This window comes from Triturus cristatus, chromosome 2_2, assembly GCF_964204655.1.
Source record: "Triturus cristatus chromosome 2_2, aTriCri1.1, whole genome shotgun sequence".
NCBI lineage: Eukaryota > Metazoa > Chordata > Amphibia > Caudata > Salamandridae > Triturus > Triturus cristatus.
The window spans coordinates 1,169,756,931-1,169,783,489 of record NC_140582.1 but is presented as its reverse complement, the minus strand read 5'-3'; the positions used below and the strand labels follow the sequence as shown (position 1 = coordinate 1,169,783,489).

Here is a 26,559-nt window from a genome sequence, read left to right as displayed (position 1 = left end):
TTTAGAAACAGGGAGGTTATTGCAAAAATTCTAATCAGAAGGATCGTGAACACCAACAGTGGAGTAACCCTTTACAAGCAGGGGACTGTCCCCGAAGACTACTGCAGCTGGCCCATCCAGTATTTGTTCAGATGATCAGCTCTCACCTGGTAGACTGGAACAGGATTGGAACCCTCTTAGCTACCTTTCCCATATCTTTTTTCGTTTTCAGTCAGGCCATACACTCACTGAACTCCTGCAACTACCTCATGATCTGTGCAACGACCTCTTGATTTACAAGATGGTATGCCTGCTGGTGGTAAATGTATGCTGTACATATTATTGTATGTTTTTGCAGTGACTGTGTGAGCCTACAGGCATACATGCTTCTTGAGATAGGACTCAACTTTCAAGAGTATAACCACAGAAGAGCTGTTGATCTCGGACTTCATACAGGAGGCACAAAGCATGTGTGCAGACACTAGAGGCCACATTGATCATAAATATTGAGTTATCAGTTTAATGAGTCTTAAAGTAGCCTGCCATGCAAGGTCATTTACTGTTGTATTTCTATACTTTTAGATATTATGAATAATATCACTGTTCACGTTTCTTTAGCATTACAAAGAATTGATTGTTTCTCTCATTTTAAATTAAATAAAAATATATAAAATGTTTCTCTGTCAGCCCTTACAACTGATGAATAGGTAGGACAATTGGATTTTACTAGACAAATAGATCTTGGAAACATTTTGTCCCTTGGACAAGTAGATTATTAAACAAAATTCCACACCCCTGTTGTCTCCTTAAACCAGACTTCAGAAAAGCAGTTCAAGCCTCAGTTCTTCCATCAGGGCAAAAATACCCTCATGCAGTCTCCTTGGTGCCACGTTGCTCCCCACCATCTAAAAAGCATTATTTGCACTATAGCATGTCTACTTGGAGACGTTAAGAATTACACTGCCTTCCTCCTACAAGCCTGCTTCATCCCAAAGATCACAGGCTTCAAACACGACCGCTAGGAATTGCACAGCTGCACGTCTGAATGAGATAACCACTACAGTCAATACATGTAATGAATATACTTCAAAAAAGTTAAAGACCAGAAGACAGGCACTCAGTCTGCCAAACTAGGATCCGGAGCATAAACTCCAATATCAAAAATGTCCTACCATCCTGCTATTCAGAAAGTCTCAGAATACTCACTTCAAAGAGGAATATAGCTCTACACCGTGGTACTCATCGTACAGGCCGCGGCTTGCCTGGCATGTATTGGCGGCCCACAGACCTTGCCTTGCCATTTCCAAGTTTACAGTGAGGCAGGCAGTGAACACAGAAGATGACCACAGGAGCATACATAGTGAATACGTATGAAATGAGAATTCACTACGTATGCGCCTGCGGCCATCTTCTGTGTTTACTGCAGGCCTCTGTAACGTTTTACACATCATAGTCGGAAGCTTTCCAAAAGGCCTTTTAAAAGTCAGCTGCATTTGCTTCCACAGCTGACTTAAAGGGCCTTTTGAGAATCTTTCTGTTTCGGGTTGCCGACGCCCTTGTTGCCTGCAGCCTCTTCTCCACCAACAGCAGCTTCATCTTCGAGTCACTATCCCTGAACATTGGATGTAATCACATTCAGAATTTGGACACTTGCGCCTGTATCCTGCCAGTGCCCTAGCCTAAGAGGGGAGGACAGACATGTGTATGCTGGGTCTGGTGGCTCTGTGGACTAATGTGTATGCTGCAGGGGCCTGTGTTCGACCTCATGGTCAAGTTTTTTTGTAGTTTTTTTAACTCTAGCCCTGCCCCCGCCCCACTGGTGCAGCCCTCAGCCACAAACCACACTGTAAATCTGCCCCCGAGAGGAGGCTTGCAAGTACCCATGCTCTACATGATTAAATGCCTATCACTGCAACTAATACCAAATCATTTCTTAGGGACACATACAAGTTTAGCACTCTGCTGCTCTTCAGTCAGCTATATATCCTATTAATATCTAACCATACATGCCATACTCTAGCTCTGCACCATTGAATTGAGTTTCCGTGACGTTTCTTGAAATGTACAACAAATTAGTATCAAGTACATTAGTGTAGCTATGGTTCAGTTGTCACAGAAAGAGTGCAACCTGTCAAGCCACACAATCTCACTCAACCACTTTAGTTAAATTACAAAAGCAAAAGAGAATCAGATTAACCAACCACTGTTAACGAAAATTTAAATACATAATGCATGGCTATTAGTCAACGAAAAGTCTGATAGGCAACAAATGAAATGTAACCATACAACACTAATTAACTCTGGCATGAAACAGAAATCAAAAATACTGACCCATGGAAGAGAATGATACGCTTCCTTAGGAGTCGGAGGTGGGGGTGCCGGAGTCGTAACAACAACTGCTTCCATATTTCCAGGTTTTCTTTTATCGTGAGGTTTTTTTGTTTCATCTGTAGGAGTATCTGACTTTTCTTCAAGTGAAGTTGAGGACACTGGCTTCTTAGCAATGCAATCTGTTCCAGACTTCTTGGACAATGTGCTGCTACTGCTTTGCTTCTGGCTGCTGCTAGAAGGCAGCCTCTTAGATGAAGTGCGGTCAGCATTAGCGGAAGATTTTCTAGGAGAAGTGCGGTCATTGCTAGGATATCTGGCAGCAAATCCAGGCCTTCTTGTAGAAGTGCTTTCAGACCCAGGCTTCCTCAAACCTGTAGTTTCAGGTTTAGTCTGTACTCTTTTACCAGCTGCAGAAGGTTTTCCATTTTTATGTTTACCTAATTCAGTTTTCGAACCAGATTTAAAAGTATCTGAAGATTTTTTTTCTGAAAGAAACAGTTTCAATTAGTATGGATGACCTAACATGGGTTAACATGTTTGAATTTACAAATAAGCGTTCATTTTAAGGTGTTGGTTGGTTTCATTTACAATATTATTCAAGGAATGGCCTTGGTGCACCCAAAGCAATAGAGACAGACTGCCTGCCTATCACAATCAGAATTATCAGGAAAAGGGATACTGAGCTTCATACTGTCGCTTCAATATATACTGCAATCACTGCCCCAGAATGTGGACCTTTGCATTCACATTCTTGAGCAAACACCCATTTATAAGATATGCAGCCATTCCCAAACAAACATCCATCTCAAGCGACAAACAAAACTGCCTGCACAAGAGTCTGGGGATGAGGAAGCTTAATTCTGGTGCAATGGTACTTTCCATGGCATGTTGGGTCAGCCAAATGTTGAATCTCATGAGAACTTCTCCTTTAGTCCTGAGGCAGCGATTCCTGTGCTTTCTACTGCACTGCCTATTATGTTTGGACTGCAGTTATCACTTCAATACAGCATGAATGGATTGAGAAGGATGTATGCAGCTCCTCAGCATACATTACATACCCCCATATACTGGGCAGTTTTGCCTTAAAGAAATGTCTGAATATGTCAAAGTTGCGAGAGTTCCCACTGGTTGGCAGCTGAACAAGATTTAAGCAAATACAATTGTATAACTTGCGTCAAAAACGATACAACAGTAATTGGAAGGGAAAAAAAAAAAAGAGACTTTAGTGCTATTACCTGGAGTTCTACTTGTCTTTCTCGATGAACGTTCACCACTTGAAGTCTTTCGGTACCTTGGACTGGATCTTGAAATGCGTCGTGGGCTTCTTGAACGTCTTGGACTGCGACGAACAGCACGCCTTGGACTTCGACTTAAACTTCTCGGACGGGTGAATTTATCAGGGCTCCTGGATCGAAGAAGTCTGTGGCTGGAGCCTGAAGATCTAGAATGCCTTGGGCTGGAACTGCCAGATCCAGAACGTCTCCTCGGGGACCGAGCTTTGTCTGCTTCATTTCTGTAAACGTAAAATTGAGACGATTTATGCAACCATGTTATTTCTTTTTTCATGCAATTTTTAAAGTCTAAAGAGCAATAAATGAAGCACAAATATACTGACTTCCAACAAAACTCTAGCAACGCCTAGTATGTAAAGGGATTCTCTTAAAAAATATGGACTATCTTTAGAAACCACTACGACCTACGTACCAAATAAACTGTCAGTTTGAACTTGAGCCTTCAAGTCTGTATCAACAAGTCCTGAGAAAGTCAGGAGACTTTGCTTAGAATCATTTGGTGAAAGGGTTCTTAAATCATTACCAACTATGAAGTCCATCATTCCATAGTAATAATTTACAAATGAAGAAAGTTCAGTATTGTTACCAATCTTTACAGGAGTTGACACCCAAGCAAATTCACCCCGATATCAAACTACATGATTCTCTTGTACATGGCAGAGATGGTCTAGGTTAAATCTAGGAATCCATCTCCCTCTCACAAGACAGTAAAATGGTCTATCATTAGAAAAGACGGACTTTTGAAGAAAAAAAAAAAAAAGTAGCCAGCAGATATGTTCTCGCCAAAAAGCAATTTGTCGCACCGCTTTTGTTTGCAAAAAGCACCACCGTGGACCACAAGGTTTCTCAAACATAGCCCTCTGGAAAGTAGATCACAGTGGAGTTGGCTGGTTTTCATGCACTCAGACGTTTGACCAAAGCCAAACATTGTAGAACACCACAAGAACAAAATACCAACCATTGGGTAGGTCAGTGGGGGAGGGGGAGATTTAAGCCGGTTTTGCAGACAACACAACAAAGTGGATCTAGCACAAAGACAATGATCCACAATACCAGTAAAGTTGCATGCGAGTACCTGAAAAGGGAAATAAGGATTTTGGAATGGCCAAGTCAACTTCCAGTCATCAATATATTGAGATGCTGGAGCATCTCAAGAGAGCAGAGATTATACAAATGCCCTTAAACATTACCAGGACCAAGTAGTTTTGTAAGGAGGAGTGGTCAAAAAGACAATTAGACAAACCATTTAATTCAAGTTAATGCTACTAGAGGGAATTCTTCATAGGAGTGTATTATTTGCCATAAGGATAGAGTTATGTACTTTTAGGAGGACTAGATCAAAGTTATGGCTCCAATATGTAAAATCATCGAAACTTAAGTGGATGCATTTTTATACCACTGTATAGTACCATATACAGTACCAGCCCTGTAACCGTCCTTAATAGTAAGTTTGCCAAGGACTCATGGAAGAAGGGGGGGGGGGGGGGGGAAGAGACTTAAATGCCAATTCTCCAGCACTGGAAAATACCCACATTATCAAACAATACAATAAATCAAAGATATTACAATCCCCATTGCCAACAATGAGAATTGGTCTTTGTAGGATCATGATTGACTTCAACTTCAAGAATCAATTACTAGACAAACATGCATACTAGAAGAATTGCTTGAGTTTTCGTAATCATTACAACTACCTCAGGCCACAGGGGCTGGAGGCAGAAGACGGCCTCTTGGTACATCTGCGAAATGTATCAATGCATCTGAGACTAAACCGCAGTACTGATGCAGGCGGTTGACTTTCATGTCTTTGTTCTGGCTAGCTGGCTTGCAAGGAGAAGAACCAATTTCACAATGCATGAGTGGGATCCTACTAATTTCCCTCAGAGTGGCACAACATAAATAAAGATTAACGGACACATGATAGAAAATACAAATATTTGTGAACAAACATCCAAAGATTACTTTGCATACTTTTTTCAATTTAAGAGTGGAAAAAGGCGACTCGTCCCATCTGAAAATAGAAGTTGCGCTGTTCAAAGACAACTCATGTTCCCACTACCACGGAGCTTAAATACTCAAAGAACATCCTACCTCAAAGCACCAAGAGCCTGCGGGTTCCAGTCAGGATATCTGCAAAAGATAAAGTGTCAGACTGCACAAGTTCATTCTGTAGGCATTTACATGTAAATAAAATTAATCTACAAAACATTTATGAAGGAAGACAAAAATTTAGATTTGGTGCACTTGCAATATAAAGTAACAGTTTTGTCATGGTTTGGATGTTCAGAGTCCAAGGCCAGAATGGAAGATATTGTATAAGATAGGATGGGAGAAGCATTGTTGAAAAAGGTACACATTATATCAAGAGAAACGAGACCCCATCAATTCTGCTCTACTGAAAGTATGTACATCCAAAGAGCACCTTTAATAGTAATAAGGTTTACTGCCACCCCTCATAGCAGTCTAGGAAGTGAGTAGCCTTGGTAGCTGTATAAGCCTGAAGAAACAAGCATTGAAAATGCAATAGGTCTCGCCTTTGATCAAGTTAAAGCCATTCGCTATGCTATACCATACCATTAGCAAAGCAAATGGCTTTAACTTGATCAAAGGCGAGACCTATTGCATTTTCAATGCTTGTTGAACAGTGAGGCAGAGGCAACAGGATGGACATAGAACTGGGGACAGGGCAGAAGCAGTGATGGGGCAGAAGCAGTGATGGGGCAGAAGCAGTGACGGGGCAGAAGCAGTGACGGGGCACAAGCAGTGACAGGGCACAGTAGTGGTGAGGCAGAAATAACACGAATATCTATTTTTTCACTGAATGGCTCATTGGAAAACAGCCTGAATATAACACATAAAATTTGACTTTTGCAGCAAATTAACCCAAAAGTCAGACACTTCTTGGTAGCAACAGTACATAGTGAAGTAAGCCGGAGACACGTAGGGGCAGGAAACAGGCACCCTTGGTTGGCGCAGTGGTACTTACCTTAGCCCCAAATCCCTATACAAAGATATCGTCTATTAAAAAGCGCACATTCGCCTTGAGGTTCTTGGCGCTGTAACAGGTGGTACTGCTTTGACTGAGGGTACCCCCCCACCCCCAAACCTCTGAGGTGACAACTGGAACAAGTGTCTGGAAACCCGTAGAATTTTCAGTTGCGCAGATAGTTCAAGCGTCTCTGTGGGACCCGTCTGTGTATAAAGAAATGCTGAAATGAAGCAGCCCTGGCTTTAAAGTACATTTTCCTTTCAGTCCCCGGTGCCATACCTCATCCTCTTCCCGGGTATCCAGCAGCAATTGACGCATGCAGTAGAATGCTTCTGATAAGGCCTGTAGGAAGATGGCAGCCATAAACAGGAAAGGATGCCTGCATGCCCTAGGGCAACCTGTCCTGTCCCATTCAAGGAGGCCAGACAGACAGAAGTCAATACAGATCTGCAAGGGGCGGGCCCCCAATACCCACGCTGTACAAGGTGAACACACCCACATACAGAGACGCACACTTATGCAGAAAAGCATACACAAACACACTGATAAAGGGGATTACATACACACAAACACAGATTCAGGAAGCACATACACAAAGCAGAGAAGCCCACACACATTGGTACACAGAAGCACACAGTGATACAGGTAAGCATACACAATTTACAGAGTAGTGCGCACACGCAAACAGACGCTGATAAATGGAAGCACAAAAACACGCACCGATACAATTAGGCGCACACACAAATTGAGGGAAGCAGAATCAATAACAATTCTACTTGCGTATACAAAGCATACAAACTAGATTACATTGAAGCACACAAAATCATATATGCAAATGGCCTGTGCCACAAACTCGTACACGAAAGCACACATGCATAAACACACACACACACACTGCACTACGATTTCACCCAGGCTTACTTACAACTCACCAATTCATTTGCACACTGTGCGAAAGAGGCTCCGATATACTGTTCCCAAATAGGTACCGTGTGTACAGAGTCCACAGTCCCCAGAGGTTTGGTAGAGGTTAAAGTTAGATATAACCTTACTCTCTAAAGTGGTAGCTTGGTTGAGCAGTAAGGCAGTATCAGAGGACAGTGTAAAGCATTTGTTGTACACACTCAGTCAGCAAATGGTCTCACACACTCAAGAACTGAACTCTAGGCCAAGGGTTTATATAAAAAATATGGTTATTTTATTTTAGAACCAACAATAGGTATCAAAATATACTCTCTCAGAAGGAACACGTTACTTACCTTTAACTGCAGTTATCCAGTATTGGTATCTTTCATAGATTCACATGCCTGAATCATTAATCGTCGTCGGGATGGGAGTCCCCGGTACATAAAGTAATGTCTCACTAGACATATAGAGTAATAGGCCAAAGGCCTCACCTTAGTAACCTATCCATGTCCTTTTGTAAAAAATTATCAAATGGGGAGAGTAACCAATCAGCTATCACCACCCTCTAGAACCTTCCTGGAAGGAGCTCTAGTCTCACAGGGACCCAAGAGAGATCTTCCAGGGGAGGTGGGTGGGTTGCACGTGAATCTATGAAAGATACCAATACTGGATAACCGCAGTTACAGGTAACACGTTCCTTATCCAGTATTAGGGTATCTTTCATAGATTCACATGCCTGAATCAGAATATTAAGCAATGATAAGCACATTTCGAAAGGTACAGTATATAAATATTCACCAGATAACACATCAGTGTGAAAATAGAAAGTACCAAAAAGTAATGACATAGCAGAAACATAAAACACAGCATCAGAAATGTGGGTATAGAAGAAAAGATGGTGGGATGAAAGGAAGGGCTCACCTCTAATGAAATGGATGACGGAGCACCGCTTGACCCACTGCAGCGTCTTTCATGAGTTCCGTATCCAGGCAGTAATGCTTGGTAAACGTATGCTGCGTTTTCCATGTTGCCGCTCTGCAAATGTACGCAATGTGCACACCGGCAAAAAGTGCCTTTGAAGTAGAGATTGCCTCGTGGAATGGGCTCGAACTGTGGAGAGGCGGGGCTGCCCCGCTTGCTGTGACAAAGTAATAGCTACGGAGAACCAGCGAGAGATACTTTGCTTAGTGAGTGGGAGACCTTTCCTGGGTCGACTGCAAGCCACAAAGAGTTGGTTGGATTTGCAGAATGTCTTTGTCAATGTAGAATTTCAGGCAGCGTTTAAGGTCCAAAGAATGCAGAGTTTTTTCTGCCACTATTTGAGGATTTGAAAAGAAGGAGCGCAACACAATAGGCTCATTTAGATGGAAGTTCGACTGAACCTTAGGGATAAACTTAGCATTTGTGCGAAGTATGACCCTGTCATGTTTGCATTGAAGGAAAGGGTCTTGGATTGAGAAACCATGAAGTTCACTCACTCGCCTTGCCGAGGTAAGGGCTAGAAGAAGCGCCGTTTTCCAGGAGAGATACTGGAGATCCGCTCTGTGTATTGGCTCAAAAGTGTGTTTCATAAGTTGAGCCAGAACCGTGTTGAGTTGCCATGCAGGAGGTAAAATCTTGACCGGAGGAAATGTTTTAAACAGGCCTTTAAGGAATTGTTTACTCAATCTATGAGACCACAGAGAAGGGCCTGCAGAGGATCTCCTGAAACGGGATATTGCTGCCAGATGGACTTTTATGGAGGCATGAGCGAGACCAGATTTTGCCAGATGAAGGTAAGGCAGTGTTTGCTCTGGAGAGGATGAAAGAGGGTGTATTTTGTTTGACTTGCACCAGATATAGAACCTCTTCCATTTTAAGGAATGTTTTGGTAGTACTATCTGCTCGAGCCCAAGCCAGAACTGCTCTACAGTCCAGAGGGATGTCTAGACCCTGGAACTCGATGAACTCAGGAGCCAAGCTGATAATCAGAGATGCTGGATCCGGATGCTGGACTTGTTGGTGGTTCATAGTGAGGAGAGAGGTAAACGGTTTCAACCGGATCGGCGGATCCAGGGAGAGAAGGTGAAACTCTGTGAACCAGTGTTGGCGTGGCCAAGCTGGAGCTACCAGGATGAGCGTGCAGGGTTCAGCTTTCAATTTCCTGAGCACCCTGGGAATCAGGGGAATTGGTGGAAAAGCTTATGCAAACACGTTGCACCATGCGATCGAAAACACATTCCCTAGAGATCCCTTCTGGAGATGCCAGCTTGCGAAGTGTTGGCATGTGGCGTTCTGCTGGGTAGCGAAGAGGTCCAAAAGGAGTGGCCCATTGAGAGAATATGCGGTTGAGGGTCCGCTGATTCAACTCCCATTTGTGACATGCTGTCTGTTGTCTGATCAAAGAGTCGGCCAGAACGTTGTGTGTTCCTGGAACATACTCTGCTCAAAGAAAAATGTTGTGAAGGAGAAGCCAGTTCCAGTTTTCTTCCGACTTGTGAGAGAGTGTTAGAGAAAGAGTCCCTCCCTGCTTGTTAAAATAGTGCATAGTCGTGGTGTTGTCGGTCCGTACAAGCACTAGAGAATTTCTGATTCGCGGCAGGAACGCCAAAAGAGCGAGATACACTGCTCGGAGCTCCAGAAGATTTATGTGGAGTTTTCTTTCGGAAGGGACCATTTGCCGCTGATTTGGAGTTCTTGGAGGAAGGCTCCCCAACCTTCCAGGGACGCATCCGTTGTGATGGTATGTGGAGAAGCAGGAAGCAAGAAAGGCAATGCTTGACAAAGGTTCTGAGGGCAAATCCACCACTGTAGAGGCTTTTTCATCAGAGGGGTCACTTGAATGACATCGTTGAATGACCCCGTACATTGGACCCATTGAGCTGAAAGCGCTTCTTGAAGAGGTCGCATGTGAAGGACAGTGTGGAACTAGTAGGATGCAGGAAGACATCATCCCGAGCCGGGATTTGAAAAGGCGCACAGTAAGAGTCTTTTCAGAGCGTATGCGAAGCGCCAAGGATAGAAGTTTCTCTTTCGGCTCCTGTGAAGGAAACGCTTTCTTTTGGAGCGTGTCTAGAGTAGCACTCAGGAAAGTTATGCGCTGGGAGGGCTGAAGGACGGACTTGTCCTGATTGAGAGTAAGCCCCAAACAATCGACGGAAGACCTGGACGCACCTTCTAGAGAGGGTGCTTTGATGAGCCAGTCGTCCAGATATGGAAAGACTTGATGGTGTTGTCGGAGATATGCAGCCACCGGAAAAAGGTATTTTGTAAAAATGCGTGGCGCCGATTTGAGTACTAACGGCAGGACACGAAATTGGTAATCCCTGCCCGCTACTGCGAATCTCAGAAATTTGTGGTTGCGGTGGATCGGGATGTGAAAATAGGCATCCTGAAGGTCTAAAGACACCATGTAGTCGTCCGCATTGAGTAGGTGTAGCACTTCCTGCATGGTAACCATATGAAACGACTGCTTTTTCAAGAATTTGTTGAGACTTCTCAAGTCTAATATCGGTCTCCATTTTTTCTCCTTTATGCGTATTAGGAAAAATCGGGAGTAAAATCCCTTCCCCCTTTGACGTAGAAGAACTCTTTCTATAGCTCCTTTCTGGAGCATAATAGAAAATTCCAGGAGCAGAGCACGCAGATTTTTGTGAAGCATAGGACGGGGAAGGGTGTGGGGAGGAATCTGAATGAATTCTAGTGAATGTCCGAATTGAACCAGTTGCAGGACCCAACGGTCCGTTGTTATTTGCTTCCAATTTTTTAGAAAGTGGGAATTTCTCCCTCCAACATTGGAGGGCAGAGAGGAGTTGGAGACCGGCGGAAGTGGGAAGTCATTGTGGCCGAGAAGAGTCTTTAGAGTAGAGACAATATCCATCGTACAGTCTATAATCTCCGATGCAGTACGCTCTCCTTCCAGCAAGATTTTCTCTGCCTCTTCCTTTCAGTCCTCTGGCAAGGCCGCAAGGTATTGAGCAATATCTGCCCACATCTGCCTGTTAGAACGTCCTAACAGTGCCAAGGAATTGGATGCATGCACCGTTAATGCAGACATGGACGAGAAGCTTTTGCCAATATTGTCCAGCCGTCTACCCTCTTTGTCCGGAGGAGCAGTCAGCAGAGCGGAAGGATTTTTTGATTACCACTGAGCAGCTTGTGTAATGAGCGAGTCCGGTTTAGGATGGCCGGTCAGGCAAGCCAGAGCAGTATCTGTAGCCCTATATTTCTTTTCCAGACGAGGCAATACTGGAGGCACCGAGGAAGGGTTCTGCATGATTTTAACACCCTGATCCCATATATAGTCTATAATAGGGATAGATCGAATGGATTTCTTATATGGCTCTTTAAAATCATAAAGGAAGCAATCCTGTTGGTGTGAGAGCATAGGTATTTGAAAGCGCTGTGCCGCTCTTTCCACTATGTTGTGAAAACCTCCAATGTCATCCGGAGGCGAGTCAGCTGTGGTGGGCACGGGAGAAGCTGGACAGGGAAGTATGTAATCGTCCCACTCGTCACGAGTAGACTGGGAATCCTGAAGGTCCCCTTCATGTTGTTCCTCCTCCTCATCGTCTGTGGAAAGTGGAGCTGGTGATGTGACAGGCTCAGACTGTAAGCTTAACGGAGGAGGTCATGGTCTTGGTGGCGGAGACACAACCGGAAGTGGAGACGTTGCAGAAATGAGAAACTGTAGGTCAGAGACCAGGGATGCAGGCAAACAAACCATGGAAGTTGGAGGTGGATGGCATTCTTCAGGAGAAACGTCCCGATCTTCCGGTCCTTGATCATCATAGTCTGAACTGTCCTGGTACTTAATGTTCAGTTGTGATGGGCTTGTCGCTGGTCTGAACATACTGCCATCATCAGAGTCTTTTTCCTCCAAAACATGTGCTGGAGGCAAGAGCTGGACTCTACTAGGGGAGGTCAGGGCCGGCGTTAAAGTACGTTTCGTGATTTTTACGTGCACATACGTACTTTGTAGGTCAGAATCCGCTGTCGACGGTCCTGTCGACGGCAAAGTAGTCGACGGTGAAGCGCCGACGGGTACCATGGTAGATTGCGGTCCAGTTAGAGCAATCGAAGGTTCGTCGACGGAGACGTCGACGGAGTCCTAGTCGACGATGATGTAGATGTCGACGAGACAGTCTTCGTAGACGGTGTAGTCGTCCACGCCGTCGGCGATAGTGTCGACGGCAGTTTGGACGCCGACGATGTCTTTTTAATTTTAAGCTCCGACGAGACAGACCTACCGGCCGTCGACGATGGAGTGGTCGTTGTCAACGTTGATAGTGAATGAGACGCGACAGAAGTTAAAACTTTAGTAGTCGACGAGGTGACATTCAATGCCGTTGATTGAGATTGTCGAAGCCACCGTCGACAAAACAGTCGAAGACGGGGTGGAAGAGGGTTTTTTGAAGGCATGCAGAGCTTCCTGAGGAGAAAACTTTGCTGGAAGAGTCTTAGGAAGGACCTCTAAAGACTTTATGTACCTTCTTTTGAGTTGGCTGCGACGAAGGGCCCGGAGAAGCCACCCTTGGTCTTTTCTGAGAGGACTGTGAAGATATGGACGAGCCCTCACTTTCCTCAGAAGACAGCACTGTATCTTTGAGCCTCTGCAGCCAAATTAAGAGGCGTCCCTCCCGATCTTTGAGGGTCTCGGTGGAAAAGGTACGACATACCTTACAATCCTTTGAAGAGTGGTTCGGATACAGGCAGTAGAGACAGTCTTTGTGTTGATCGTCGGCATGATGTATCCTTTTCCAACGGAATGCACAAGACCTAAAAATGCCCTTTTTCGGAGTATCTGCCATGAATAACTGAAGAACTTCACCCAGAAGATGGAAATTTGAAAAAAGAAACACTGGTAATCCAGAAACAAGGAATGCTGAGCAGAGCTCAGAGGAGACTCCCTTAGCACGATGTGTGGTAGAAAATCTGAGGGACTAGAGCTCCTTCCAGGAAGGTTCTAGAGGGGGGTAATAGCAGATTGGCTACTCTCCAAGTTTGGTCCTTTTTTAAAAAAGGACATGCATATGTTACTAAGGTGAGGCCTTTGGCCTATTACTCTATATGTCTAGTGAGACATTACTTTATTTATGTACCGGGGACTCTCATCCAGACGACGGGGAATGATTCAGGCATGTGAATCTATGAAAGACACTAATACTGGATAATGAGATGCTTCAGTTCAATACTTTTGCAACATGCAATTGACTTTTGTAGGTAATAGTTACAGGTTGTTGCAATAGGCAAACACAATTTCAAACACAACAATACATTGAGTTCAATGGAAACTTTAAGTTATATGTGTGAGAAAGTGGCTCTGTATATACTGTTCCTTAATATGTACAGGGTGTACAGAGTCCACAGTCCCCCAGGGTTTGACAGAGGCTAAAGTTAAGATATAACCTTACTCTCTAAAGTGGTAGCTTGGTCGAGCAGTAAGGCAGTATCAGAGGACAGTGTAAAGCATTTGTTGTACACAGTCAGCAAATAGTTTCACACACTCACTAACTGAACTCTAGGCAAATGGTTTATATATAAAAAATATATGCTTGTTTTATTTTAGAACCAACACTTGGGTTTAAAATATACTTTCTCAACAGGAGAGGTTTCATATAAATACTTTTGTAATATGCAATAGACTTTAGTAAACAGTTACAAGGGGTTGCAGTAGGCAACTCTATAATTAAACAATACATTGAGCTCAATGGTACATTCAAGTTATTTGCAACAGATTACTTTTTAGATTACTTTTGGAATTCCAGGACTGGATCCTAGATTCAGTCCTGGGTCAGTTCTCAGAATCAAGTGATGAGTCGACTTAATTACTGTAATGATTTTTAACTAATATTTAGCCATTTTAAAAGTTGACACTTAGAAAATATTTCAGAGAAAACAGTCAATGATTCCCTATGGAAGAAAATTCAGGTTACAGGTACAGTATGTTCTCGTTACTTTTGTAATCCAGTACTGGGTGCCTAGACTCAGTACTGTGACCTTTATGCAAAACAGGTAAGTAATTACGTTTTCAGATATACGATTTTTGAAGAATATTTCAAGATTGCAGAAATCGACAGAAGAAATTTCACAGAAAAACAGTCAATGGTTTCCTATGGAAGAAAATTGAGTTAAGGGTAAGTACAGTTGTAGGTATTTTTCAGAGTCAGTGCTGGGCACCAAGATCCAGCACTGGGAGCTCACCTAAGAGCAGGTGAGTAAATTCGTTTTTGTCACTCGGCTGATTTTTGGTGAATATTTGAAGATTTGAAAAGTCCACACTTAGAAGAAATTTCAGGAAAAAGCCAGTCAATGTTACCCTATGAGAAAAATAGAGTTTGCGGTTTAAGGGTAAGTACTCGACTGGCAGAGTTGAGGTTCTGGGCACAGACTCAGGGATCTCCCAGGGTCAGGTAGGTACAGTTGGTTCACCCTCAGCGGCTCTAGGGCGGCCGGGTGCAGAGATAGTTAGGCCCAATGTTATCCTATGAGGGATAGGGGGGGGGGGGGGGCTTGTTTGGTGGCTGCTGACTGGCAAGCCACGCGGCTGTGGGAGCTTGGCTCCTGGTCACTTACTCAGGGCAAGTGGGGCAGTAGGTAGGTGTAGAGTTTTCACTGCCAGGGCCACTCGGGCGGCTGGGTGCAGAGAGCTTTTGAGCCTTCGGGCGCTCAATGGATTTCAATGGGAAATCTCCGGTTTAGAAAAAGACTGAAAGCTCGGGGACGAGGACTCTTCAGGTGCCACCACCAATTCGAGAGGTAAGTTGGGTAGTTGGAGGATAGGTAGGTACCCCGGGATTGGGCACAGGGGGCCGTGGGGCGCCACGTGCAGAGGTGCCTTTAGGTGTCGGGAAATCTTACCCTCTGCTGATCGCGGTTGGGGGGCACCTTGTTCTGAGGCTGCAGGCTTCTTCAGGAGTGTCGAGGGAGGTCCTTAGGTGCCGGACTCGGGGTCACAGTTGCCGTGGGGTCGTCCTCGTGGTCTTTGTTCACTACGGCACAGGCCAGGCTTGGCTGGTGCAGAGTGTGCTGGGTTCGCGGTTCCGGGCTGCTGCCAGGGGTTAGAGATAGGTTTCGAGTAGAGCCTCTACTCATGGGAGTCCCAGGGGCTTCGAGCCAAAAGGTAGCCAGGTCCTCTGGGGTTGGTGAGGTTGCTAGCTACAAGAGAAGCTGGGCTGGAGCAGGAGCAGGTTAGAGGGAGACAGGCCGGTAGGGCTGGAGCCAAAGCAGTTGGTGTCTTCCTCTTTTCAGCAGCTGCAGGGCAGGTCTTCTTTCTTCTTGCTCTTCGTAGTTTTGAATCTGGAATCTGGGGAAGGAAGGTTTAGGGTGCCCCTAAATACTAGATTTAGGGGCATTACAGGTAGGTGAAGGGCAGGGACCAATGGTTCCCCGTCCTGGGGTGGGTACACCCACTATCCTGCCTCTCTCCTGTGGGAGGGGGGCAGTAGGCTAGTCCTGATAGGGTAGGGCCTCCCATCTTCAAGATGGCGAGAGCCCGGAGATGTGCTTCACCTCGCCTCCCCCACCTGAGGGGTGGGGTTGGCAGGCTGGCACATCCCCTGTCCATATTTGGAGTTTCCAGCCAAAGCTTCCCGCCAGAGTGGGGGGTTGCAGGGGCCTGGGGAAGCTCACAGAGGCGGCATGCCTTTGAAGCTTCCACCTGCCCATCCTGGGGGAGGAGATTTAGCACCTCGCCCAGGATGTGCATTGTTGCAGGCCCAGGAGAGCAGGGGCTCTCCTACCCAGGGGTCCAGCAACATGTCTGCTGGGTGGTAGCCTAGGCAGCCTCAGAGCAGACGTGGATTTGTAGGTTAGGTTTAAGGGGGCACCTCTAAGATGCCCTCTGGGGTGCTGGGTACATTAAATCCCACACTGGCATCAGTGTGGGTGTAATGTGCTGAGAAGTTTGATACCAAACTTCAGTCTTTAGTGTTGCAATTATGGTGCTGTGGAGCTCGTGTTTGACGAGCTCTCAGCACCATGTACTCTTAAATGGCAGCACTGCACTTACAGGGCTCAGGAATGGACCTGGGCACTGTAGGGGCACAGGGCTCCTGCTCCTGTGCCCCCACCATTGGCATAAGGCACCCAGCTACAGGGGTGACTGATGTATGCCATGGTAGTGTAGGTGATGGGCATGGCACACAGGGATGTGCGCCATGTTGTCTTTGTTTTTGTCTTGCACCCAAACACTCAGCCTGCAAAGGCAGTGTGTGTGTGTGTGTGTGTGTGTGTGTGAGGGTACAGGGCCTCTAAGGGTGGCACAATGAATGCAGCAGCCCTTAGAGGCCTTCCCTGGTCACAAGGCCCTGGGTACCTAGGGTACCATTTACCAGGGGCTGACATGTGGCCAGGGTTTGCCAATTTGGGTTTTGGCTGTTAGACAGTTTTTAGGGAAGGAACACAGGCCCTGGGCACCTGATTGGCAGGAGCCCAGGGCACAACAAGGAAAAGTGCATCAGCTATTAGGCAACAAAATAAAGGGGGGGGGGGTACTGCAACAGAAACCCACTTCTTACAATAGGGCACCCAGCTAGTGGGGTGGCTGATTTATGCCATGGCAGTGTAGGTGATGGGCATGGCACACAGGGATGTGTGCCATGTCGACTCTTGTTTTGTCTTGCACCCAGATACCTAGCCTGCAAGGGCAGTGTGTGTGTAAGGGTACAGGGCCTCTAAGGTTGGCACAATGAGTGCTGCAGCCCTTAGAGGCCTTCCCTGGTCACAAGGCCCTGGGTACCTAGGGTACCATTTACCAGGGGCTGACATGGGGCCAGGGTTTGCCAATTTGGGGTTTTAGGGAAGGAACCTAGGCCCTTGGCACCTGATTGGCAGGGGTCCAGGGCACACTCAGTCAGTGTAAATTCAGCAATTTAGCAAAATGTGGAGGCATACCATGCAAGAAAGATGGCACTTTCTCACACACACACCCTCAACCCCCCTCGCTCCCTACCTTACACACATATATACGTTCTCGTACTTGCCACTGTACAGCCCAGCATAATCACTACTGTGATATGAAAAATACAGACCAGTTTATTACAAATATGAAAGTAGACCTGCTTTCACCAAGTATCAAAAGGACGTGATGACCCCTCAAAAAATTACTGGGCTCTAGTCGACTTTTTATTTCTAATTCGCTTACATTGTAATATGAGAATATATTGCTTATTTTTGGCATGTGCAATTATTTTTACTGTTTGGCATCACTGGTTGAAACACACAAATGGGTAGTAATAGATATATCTGTTGGGTGTTAACGTGGTGAAGCTTGTTTATGACGATATTGATGGCATATCTTTTACTATAGTTACACCTGAGGAAAGGCATCTATGCTCGAAATGAATTGGGTTTCATCTGCTATATTGTCCTATGAGGAACAGTGAACTGCAGCATGTTCGAGGAGAGCCATATGGCACCTGTTGAAACTTAAGAGAAAAATTATGCAAAAAATTATGAATACAAATGGAATACTAGTGGACAAAAAAATAGAGCAAAGGTTTGAGAAAAGGAAGAAGATGGCTGAATCTGCTTGACTGTGGATTTACTGGGCTGTGCCTCCTGGCGCTTCAGGAACCAGATGTGGCTGAAGCTTGCTTGGATTTAAAAGAGAAACCATAAAGTTGCAGTGAATGGATGCATTCTCGTAATTTAAAACAGTTGACGGGAAAGGTTTAAAAATGCTGAATGAGAATAACATAACATGTCTATCTGTAAAGCATACGTTTAGCACTTGGGGCATCTGGGTGTCGGAAAGGAGCTGTTTATTGCATTCCAGCTCATCTGTACTCATTTCACTTTATCTATAATGATGAAAGGTTGAGGTGACCCGCCGGGATTTTAACCTATGGTCAGGAGGGCAAAAAGCCCTGTGGAGTGGATGCAGTAGCGTACTGAGAAACTAAACGCAGCTAAAATGAATAAAAAAGAAAAAACATTATGTGGGGAAGTAGAAATCAACCATCAATCCCACTCCTTGCTCCTCTACAATCCACCATAATACAAACCCCATGATTAAATACATGAGTAGTTTCTAGGCGCTACCAAATGGCACAGCGCACGTCTGTCAGAGGTTGAAATATCCCGACTTACCCACATCTGGGTAGCATATTTTTTTGCTCAGACTCCACAATTCAGGCATAACACAAAACACAGATCTGGGGAAAAAAAAATCATTCACACACAAACAAACGCAGAGCTCCTAACCAAACAACTCTTCACACCGGTCACCCAAAATCAGCCGGTTGTAAACTGTTATGAGCTTGCTTCAACACCAATATTACTGCTATGTGTTGTGTCTGTCCTTGGGACAGTGTGTGCCTTTAAGAAGAGAAAACTGCCCCAGTGGGGGGAGCAACTGCTTGGGTTTACGTCAGTTTATTTCGTGCTCAGCGTGTGCGCTGCTCCCCTCCATGTTGTTTGCACCAAGTTGATTCGCTCATAAGGAGGGGGGATAAACTGCATACACGAGTCAGAGGCCCAGGAAGGAGTTTAATGTCTCTCGCCGAAGAGCACACTAACGTCAGGCAGAACGCAACGTGGTCCTGCCTCATTAACAAAACAACACGTAGCCCAGCGGAATGAGCAGGGGCTTTGATGTGCAAGACGTTGCTCTGAATATTTAATAAAATAGCGCTCAACAAAAAATAAAAAAAAAATAGCGCTCAACGAACAAAAGGGTAAAATCCATCTGCAGGAGTCATTGTGCTTCTCAAAAAGAATCTGCAGGTGTGCTGATTCAACAAGTTGGCTACAAAAGCAATGAATTTAAAAAAGTTTGTTTACATACGCATTCATGCAAGGATGAGACGCGAGGGGAGATGGGGCGGTCAAGCAGCGACCTGGGAGGGAACAGGAAATGCAGCGGGTGGTAGGGGGGAGTGCACCGCCAGCCGAGTCAAAAGAAACAAGCGCTCGCATGGGGATCTCTTGTCTTTATGGGGTCATGTGTTGAAACACATGGCCCCATAAAGATAAGAAACCTTTCACTTCAGCCGGAAAGCGGACGAGCCCGTCCAAGTGGGCCGGCCGAAAAATGGAGAAGTCTACATCACAAAGTGCTCTTTCCCAATGGCTGGCCACCGTTTAGCATAAACGGTGATGACGGCCAATGGGAAAGAGGGGCGGGGCTTGAAGCCCTTTACATAATTCCCTCTAAATCATTAAATCTCGCCAGCGAGACTGCATATGTGTGCAGCCCACGCCAGCCAAGACCTAAAAACAATGGCTTACCTTCTTATCTATCTTTCTGGGTGATATTGAATCTACCGGCAGATGCCTCGCCTCTGAATAGCCCAGGTGCAGACTGGATCCAGAGACTTTTGCCACAGCTTTCAAGCACCGGCAGGTGACACTGGTATCAGCTCGAACGCGTCAAGTGGAGGCAGATAAAATGGCTAAATTAAGAACCTCAAAACAGTTAGTCTTTTTTCCTACCACATTTTTGCAGCGGGACGATCCACTAGAAAGATAATTACTTTCACTAACTTTCCTTTGGATTGATACTTCTACCTGCAAACTTCTTTAGATCTGGTAGACGACTCAGATTCCCTGGAGCAGTCCTTTCTTTCTACAGTACAGCAATTTTTTCTGCACAAGAGAAGATTCTTCCTTTTTAGGTCGAGGACCGCCGGTCTGCCGAAGGCAGAACCGGAAGTCGGAGATTTAATGACTTGGAGAAGAGGGGCTTGAACCCGCCCCTCTTCTCCCCTGTTCCCCATTGGCTGGCCTCTTGAATGCTGGCCAGCCATTGGAGAAGAGGTCCGTCATTCCGATTAGGCCCAGTCCTTTTCGGATCGGGGGGCGTGTTTTTTGCAAGAAGTCTAATTATCTCCTCCAGCCAATGGCTGGAGGAGAGAAAAGACAAACACGCCCGAATCCGAAAATGCCACTGCCTTTCTCCGAGGCATTTCTCCTTCGCCTCGGAGAAAGGCAGTGGTGTGCTTGAGACCAGTGTCTGTTGTAGCTCCCTGCAGCCTGTTTTGACCCCCCAACCCCCCCCCATGCTATTCTCATTCTTTGCTGGTCGAACTCTAAATCACGTGGGAGCTGGTGCGAGAATTGTACATACCGGAGAGTACATGTTTGTAACTTTGAGCCTTTTGTTGTTTCTGGTGTAAGGAAGGTTTTAATGTTTTCCTTCTCGTGTGCACGAGCCCAGTACATGACCACTGCTCCGGTTCAATGCGACACATTCAAATGCAGTGGCAGTCAGACCTCCACACTTTCAGGGTTTGGGGAGGGGCCCTGTGCCTTGTCAGACACTTATGGCTGTGTTTTCCAGCTGAACCTTGAAATGTGTTTCCCTGTTGCTTCACCGTGGAACCCATCCGCCTCCAGTTGGGGTTCCAGTGCTCTACGGTAGCAATCAATGGCAGGCACTTAACTACAACACAAAAATATCTCTGACAATGGTATTTGTGCACGATTGTATTTAACGCTTGCTTTCCACTCTCTGGAAGCGTGCATGTGTCTTACTCGGGGAGCACGTGGCGCAGCGTCCGCCTGCGCAAATTTCGCAGTTCGCTAGAAGACTCGCGTCCCTTTTTATTTTTCGCACTTTTGGACCGCGCGACGTGTTGATTTTCAAACTGACAACGCGGCCTTTTTCGCCAGTGTTACCGGTCTCCATCTGCCGCCTGGAAGGGCAGAGCTGTGCATGTTTGCTTTGTTGTGAGCGGGCGCAGTGCCAGGCGGAGTCCTGTGTGGACTGAGGCCAGCGGGGCTTTCCAGAGCAGCTGCCGCCGCGCACACCAGCCAGGGCAGTGTCTGTGCTGCATGGGGCGGGGCGACCCAGGGCGGAACTACACAGGGCTCCGATCGTCTCTCAGTCCGCTTTGGACTTTAAGATAGCATGGTGGGTTGAGCGCCGGTGGTAGATAACCAGCTCAGGAGGTTGGAATAGGCTCTGCTGCAAAGCCGCAGGACTGGCTCAGCTACTTAACATAAATAACTGGGAAGGACTACATGCTGGCCCTGGTCCATGAGCCTACTGCCGCGTTGGATCCCGGCATTGAACTGGGCTGCATCTCCTGCTGATTTTGGGGAGGGCTGGACCCGTCCCCTGCTTCCCTCCTGGTGTCACCGAAATTCCAGGCCTGTAGGTCTGATACTTGCTGTCCATCAAGACTCATCTAACCCATTTCTTCTCTTAACAAGCATTTACAATGCAATGGTCTCGGCATTGGTAAAGTTAGAGCTATTGGCATTGCTCATGACATTTTTGCTTATGTTTTTTATTTTTATAACATTTAAAGAAACGGCATTGTCATGAGCAATGCCAATAGCTCTAACTTTAACAATGCCGAGACCGTTGCATTGTAAATGCTTGTTGCATGTGTAACCAATATAGAGCTGACCTTCAGATCTGATCTCTTTACTGCTGACCAGATGTCTAGGGTCCATCCGGGGCAGTGTCTAACTCCTTCAGTGGGGAGGGGTGCAGATAAAAGGTTGGTCAGGCAATAGATTAAGGTGGAACAAAATACCACCTTTAGTAGGAAAGCTACCTCAGAAGTATTTTGCCTGGAAAGAAACCTGTAAAAGGTGGTGTGAGAAAGTGCCCCTTTTTGAATTGTTAGCCTCTACTTTTTGCCTGGTTTTGATTTGGTTTCAATTCTAGTGCACAGGGTCCCTGACATCTAGGTCCCCTGTGCCAATGCTTCTTCCCTAAAACAAATCCATAATTGGTACTTCTGCCCCTTGTAAGTCCCTAGTAATTGGACCTAGGGACTGTAGGAAGCTGGCTCTGTATATACTATACCAAAGTGAGGTAAGGTGTGCACAGTGTCCAGTGGAACCCAAAAGGTAGGCAGAGGCAAAGTAGACAGCACCTCACTATTAGTGGTAATGTGGTCTAGCAGTAAGGCTTTATCGGAGGACAGTGTTAAGCATTTGTTGTTCCCACTCAGTCAGCAGATCAACACACACTGAAAAACAACTTAAGACCAATTGCTTATGTATAAAAATATTTTTAGCTATTTTATTTACTACAATCAAGCCAGTCTGCCACAGGCAAGTGATAAGTACTTTGCAGTAAATATACAGTTTGTAACAGTTTGGGTTGAAATTGTAAATGCACTTTATTTAACTTGCAGTATTGGTTCTAAGAAATACAATGCTTGGTAAATACAGGAGATATACTTGTATAGGATTTTCAGTAAGATTACAGGTAAGTTACTTTTGCGATTACTTTTGTTACTCAGTGTAGTATACCTGGATACTACACATTTCCTGTAAACAGGTTGTTTGTTAGTACAATTGTAAAGAATTTCATTAGGTTTTCAAACTCCACATTTCAAAACTTTTCCAAGAAAAACAGTCAATATTATCCTATGGGGGGGAAAGGATAATGTTACTTGCCCAGTAAGCATCGGTTCTTGGCATGTAGAGCCACAAGCAGTGCTAAGCTCGCCATCTAGTGCTGAGTATGTATGTAAATTAAATCGAGAGCTACAGGTATCCGGGGAAGTGGGTGGGCGCATGTAGCTCTACGTTACATCCCAAGAAAAGATGCTTACCTGGTAACATTATCTGTTCAAGGCATGTGAGCTGTAGATCACATGCTGTGCATAGATTACATAGCAGTATTCTCCCAAAGTGGTGGCAAACCTGTAGCTGTTGGAGCTTGTTGAAATAGTGTCTTAAGTACTGCTTGACCCACATTGGCTTGTCGTCTTGCTGACCCATATACACAAGGTTTAGTGAATGTGTGCAGTGTAGACCATGTTTCAGCTTTGCAAATGTCAACAATGGGAAGGTTTCCTAAAAAAGCCACAGTGGGCCTAGCTTACGAGTGGAATGTGCCATGGGGGGTACAGTTGGTTCTCTTTGCTTTCGCACAGCAGGTTTGAATGCACTTAATCCACCATGCAATACCTGATTGAGATAGGATTTCCTTTGTGTGGTGGCGCAAAAGCAACAATGAGTTGTTTTGTTTTACGAAAAGATTGTCCTTTCAGTGTAGTACAAGAGTGCTCTTCTAACATCTAAGGTGTGTAGAGCTCTTTCTGCAACTGAATCAGGTTGAGGAAAGAATACGGGTAATTCTACCGACTGATTTATGTAAAATGCAGATACGACCTTAGGTAAAAATTGAGGATTAGTATGAAGAACCACTGTCTTTGTATAGTTGGAAAAATGGTTCTTGTATGGTTCATGCCTGTAATTCACTCACTCTCCTTAAAGAAGTGATTGCAATGAGGAAAGCGGTTTTCCATGAGAGGAACTGTAGTTCGCATTTGTGCATGGCTCAATAGGTGGGCCCATCAACCTTGTAAGGACTATATTAATATTCCACAGTGGAGCTGGTGGAAGTTTCGGTGGTATGACTCTTTAGTCCTTCCATGAAAGCTTTGATCACAGGTACTCTAAACTAGCATTGGCATAGCCAATAGGTCTCACCTTTGGGAACTTATAAATGTTTAGCCATGCAACAGTTGATTTTGCAGGAAGGATATTGTGCTGGATAACGAATTACTTATAAGGCCCCAAAGGCGAGACCTATTGGCTATGCCAATGCTTGTTTTTAGAAATGAACCATTGCACATGTGTATTGTATATACAGCGTTCAAAACTTTTTCCATCATGTGTCATTGTTCTTGTTGATATTTATATCTAACATATGTATTGATGACAACCAGGGATTTTTTAATTAGTTCTGCCCATACACAAAGCATGTAATTTGCTTTACATGCATTGCACAAAATTTGCTTTACATGCATTGCACAAAAAAATCCAATTACATTACTTGAATGAATCCTTTGGAACCCCTGTTTGATACTTTTGTTCAGCTGGGACAGAAGGGAATCCAAATTATAAATTCTGCATGAACACTGCTGTGGGTAGTGTTGTACGGGAGATTTCACCTGCTGCACGTAGCAGGGCTCGAAACATCTGAAAAATTGTACTAGTCCTGCAGGTCTAGTCCCTTGGAAAATCCCCTCGACCTCACGGCAACCTACTTGACCTCCGTCTCTGAAAACAGAGCAAAAGTGACAAGATAACAAGATTTAAAGGCATCTTTATTGCTCATTCCTTTTGTGAGCAATAAAAATGCCTTTAAATCTTGTTATCTTGTCACTTTTGCTCCGTTTTCAAAGAGAGAGGACAAAAGTTAGTTTGTCTTCCTACTCGCCAGAAAGGGCGAGTAGGACCTAAAAATAGCTCGTCCTCATCGATTCTCCCTCGCAAATGCGAGCAGGCGATTGGATTTGTCAAGCCCTGCGTAGGCTTAGTCCCTTGTGAAGCACTAGTGAAAATCTGAAACACTTCCTCTAATCTTTACCCTCCCACTACAATATAAACAACCTCCCTCCTAAAAGACATCCCTATTCGAGTCTAACTTCAATTTAGCAGTGGTAGGGTGGTTTCAACATCTTTTACGGAGCTAAAATGGTGCCCTCTGTAGCGCATGCACCCTCGTCACTGTGCTGCAAGTACCTCCATGTGGTGGCCTAGCAGTCAATAGGAGCAGACTGAGGGTCTCATTTACTTATTTCTGGCGTAGGGCAGCACTGCAAGCCTTCCTGCTGCGCTGCCCTACATCAAAAGAAAAGGGCAGAAATGCTCTGCATCTGTAAGATACAGCCATTTCTATTCTCTTCAATGCACTGGCACACAAATGGCTGCCTAGCGCCAATGCAGGCAAGGGTGCCTATGTTGAAATCCGGTTGTTTTCGTGCAGGAAAGGACACCTACCTGCACAAAACAACTGTTACGCCACCCCTGGGGAAGCAAAGCTTTGAGTCATTCCCAGGTTCACAACATGTTGCAAATCTGGAAATGTGTAAAATGCCATGGGTGTTACCCAACCCTAACGCCCATGGCATGCCTCCCACCATATGTAGGAGGCAATGAAAAGCCTGGCAGGGTGGCTTACCATGGCCTCGAAGATATGATTGAGAGGCCCTGCCACTAGATGACGCTCCAGGCGGCGCAGGCTTCTTGTAAATGAGGCCCGAGTGTTCTGCTGCTCCTGATCTGTGTTCTGCATCGGTTTCAGTGGCACCCAAAGAACACTGGGTGCCACCGCCTTTGCTAAGGACCCTAGAAAAGTAAGCGCAGAAAACATCTTTCACGCCTCTGCTATTTCCTGTAGAATGTTAGACTCACATGAAGATACTATTGAGCGAGAGAATCCCATTTTCATCACTGCACAACATTATTATTCTCTCAAAATGTTGGAAATGCTCTAGGAGGAGCATAGATTAAAAAAGCCATCAATAGCAAAAACAAACCATTTAATTGGCTCGTTAGCACTGAAAGCACGCATATGTCTTTTGTAATAGCCATTCAAATAATATTGCTCTTGTTAATTGATGGTGTCACCAGGTACTATGTTGAGTTGAGGTTTCTTGAACTAGTGCGGAAGCAAGGATAAATTAGGGTCACCTGATGGTCTTTTTTTCCTACTGACATTAAAGACATCCTGTACTGGGGTGTGGAATGAAGTCGATACATGATCAACATGTTCCTAGTGGGACTATTGTATGTCGTTATTTATAAAGGGTAAACTGTTCTGTATAGGCGAACTGAAATCACTTTTCCACACGGTATTTCCTGTGGTAAAGTGTGCAGGCAAATAAACAGCACGACGGAAATAAAGTTCCCCCATGCGAAATGTCTTCCGCGTTCAGCACACAGTGCATCTACTATCATTTGAGAAGACGTTTTCGTGGAGTGCCAGGTTATTCACTGCTGCAGCGTATCCCGGAAACCACGGCTGAATATGTACAGGCAGAAACGCCGCACTGGAGAAATGTATGTGATATTATGAAGCCCTTTCTCACATCAGACAACTGCATACCAGCTCAGCATTGCGCAGAAGCCCGCAGTGGCCTGTACCCGTGTACCGTGATGTCATTTCAATGATAAGAGTAACCCATAATGCAATGCGCTGTGCGTAAGAAGGGACCCCGCGGAAGAGAGCTGTGCACTGTTTTCAAGCACACTCGTGATAGTGGCACCATCCGCCTCGCGGGAGCGAGCAACAGCCAGTTAGCATGCGCGCCGCTGCTCACTCCCGCAAGGTGGATGCCGCCACAAGCTTGAAAATTAGCAGAGCGACGGCTACAGGCCCTCCTA

The 26,559-nt window shown here is 45.4% G+C and overlaps 1 protein-coding gene across 4 annotated transcripts in view; it reads right to left on the bottom strand.

Moving 5' to 3' along the window:
• ZNF638 (zinc finger protein 638) overlaps positions 1 to 26,559 on the bottom strand; it is a 994,232-nt gene that overhangs the window by 878,547 nt on the left and 89,126 nt on the right. For all 4 annotated transcript variants that reach the window (XM_085642741.1, XM_085642742.1, XM_085642740.1 and 1 more), the window contains 3 exons: positions 5,694 to 5,732; positions 3,546 to 3,823; positions 2,311 to 2,795 (listed from right to left, as the gene is read on the bottom strand). In XM_085642741.1, coding sequence (XP_085498867.1) covers positions 2,311 to 2,795; positions 3,546 to 3,823; positions 5,694 to 5,732 — 802 coding nt within the window. The remainder of the gene's footprint in view (positions 1 to 2,310; positions 2,796 to 3,545; positions 3,824 to 5,693; positions 5,733 to 26,559) is intronic.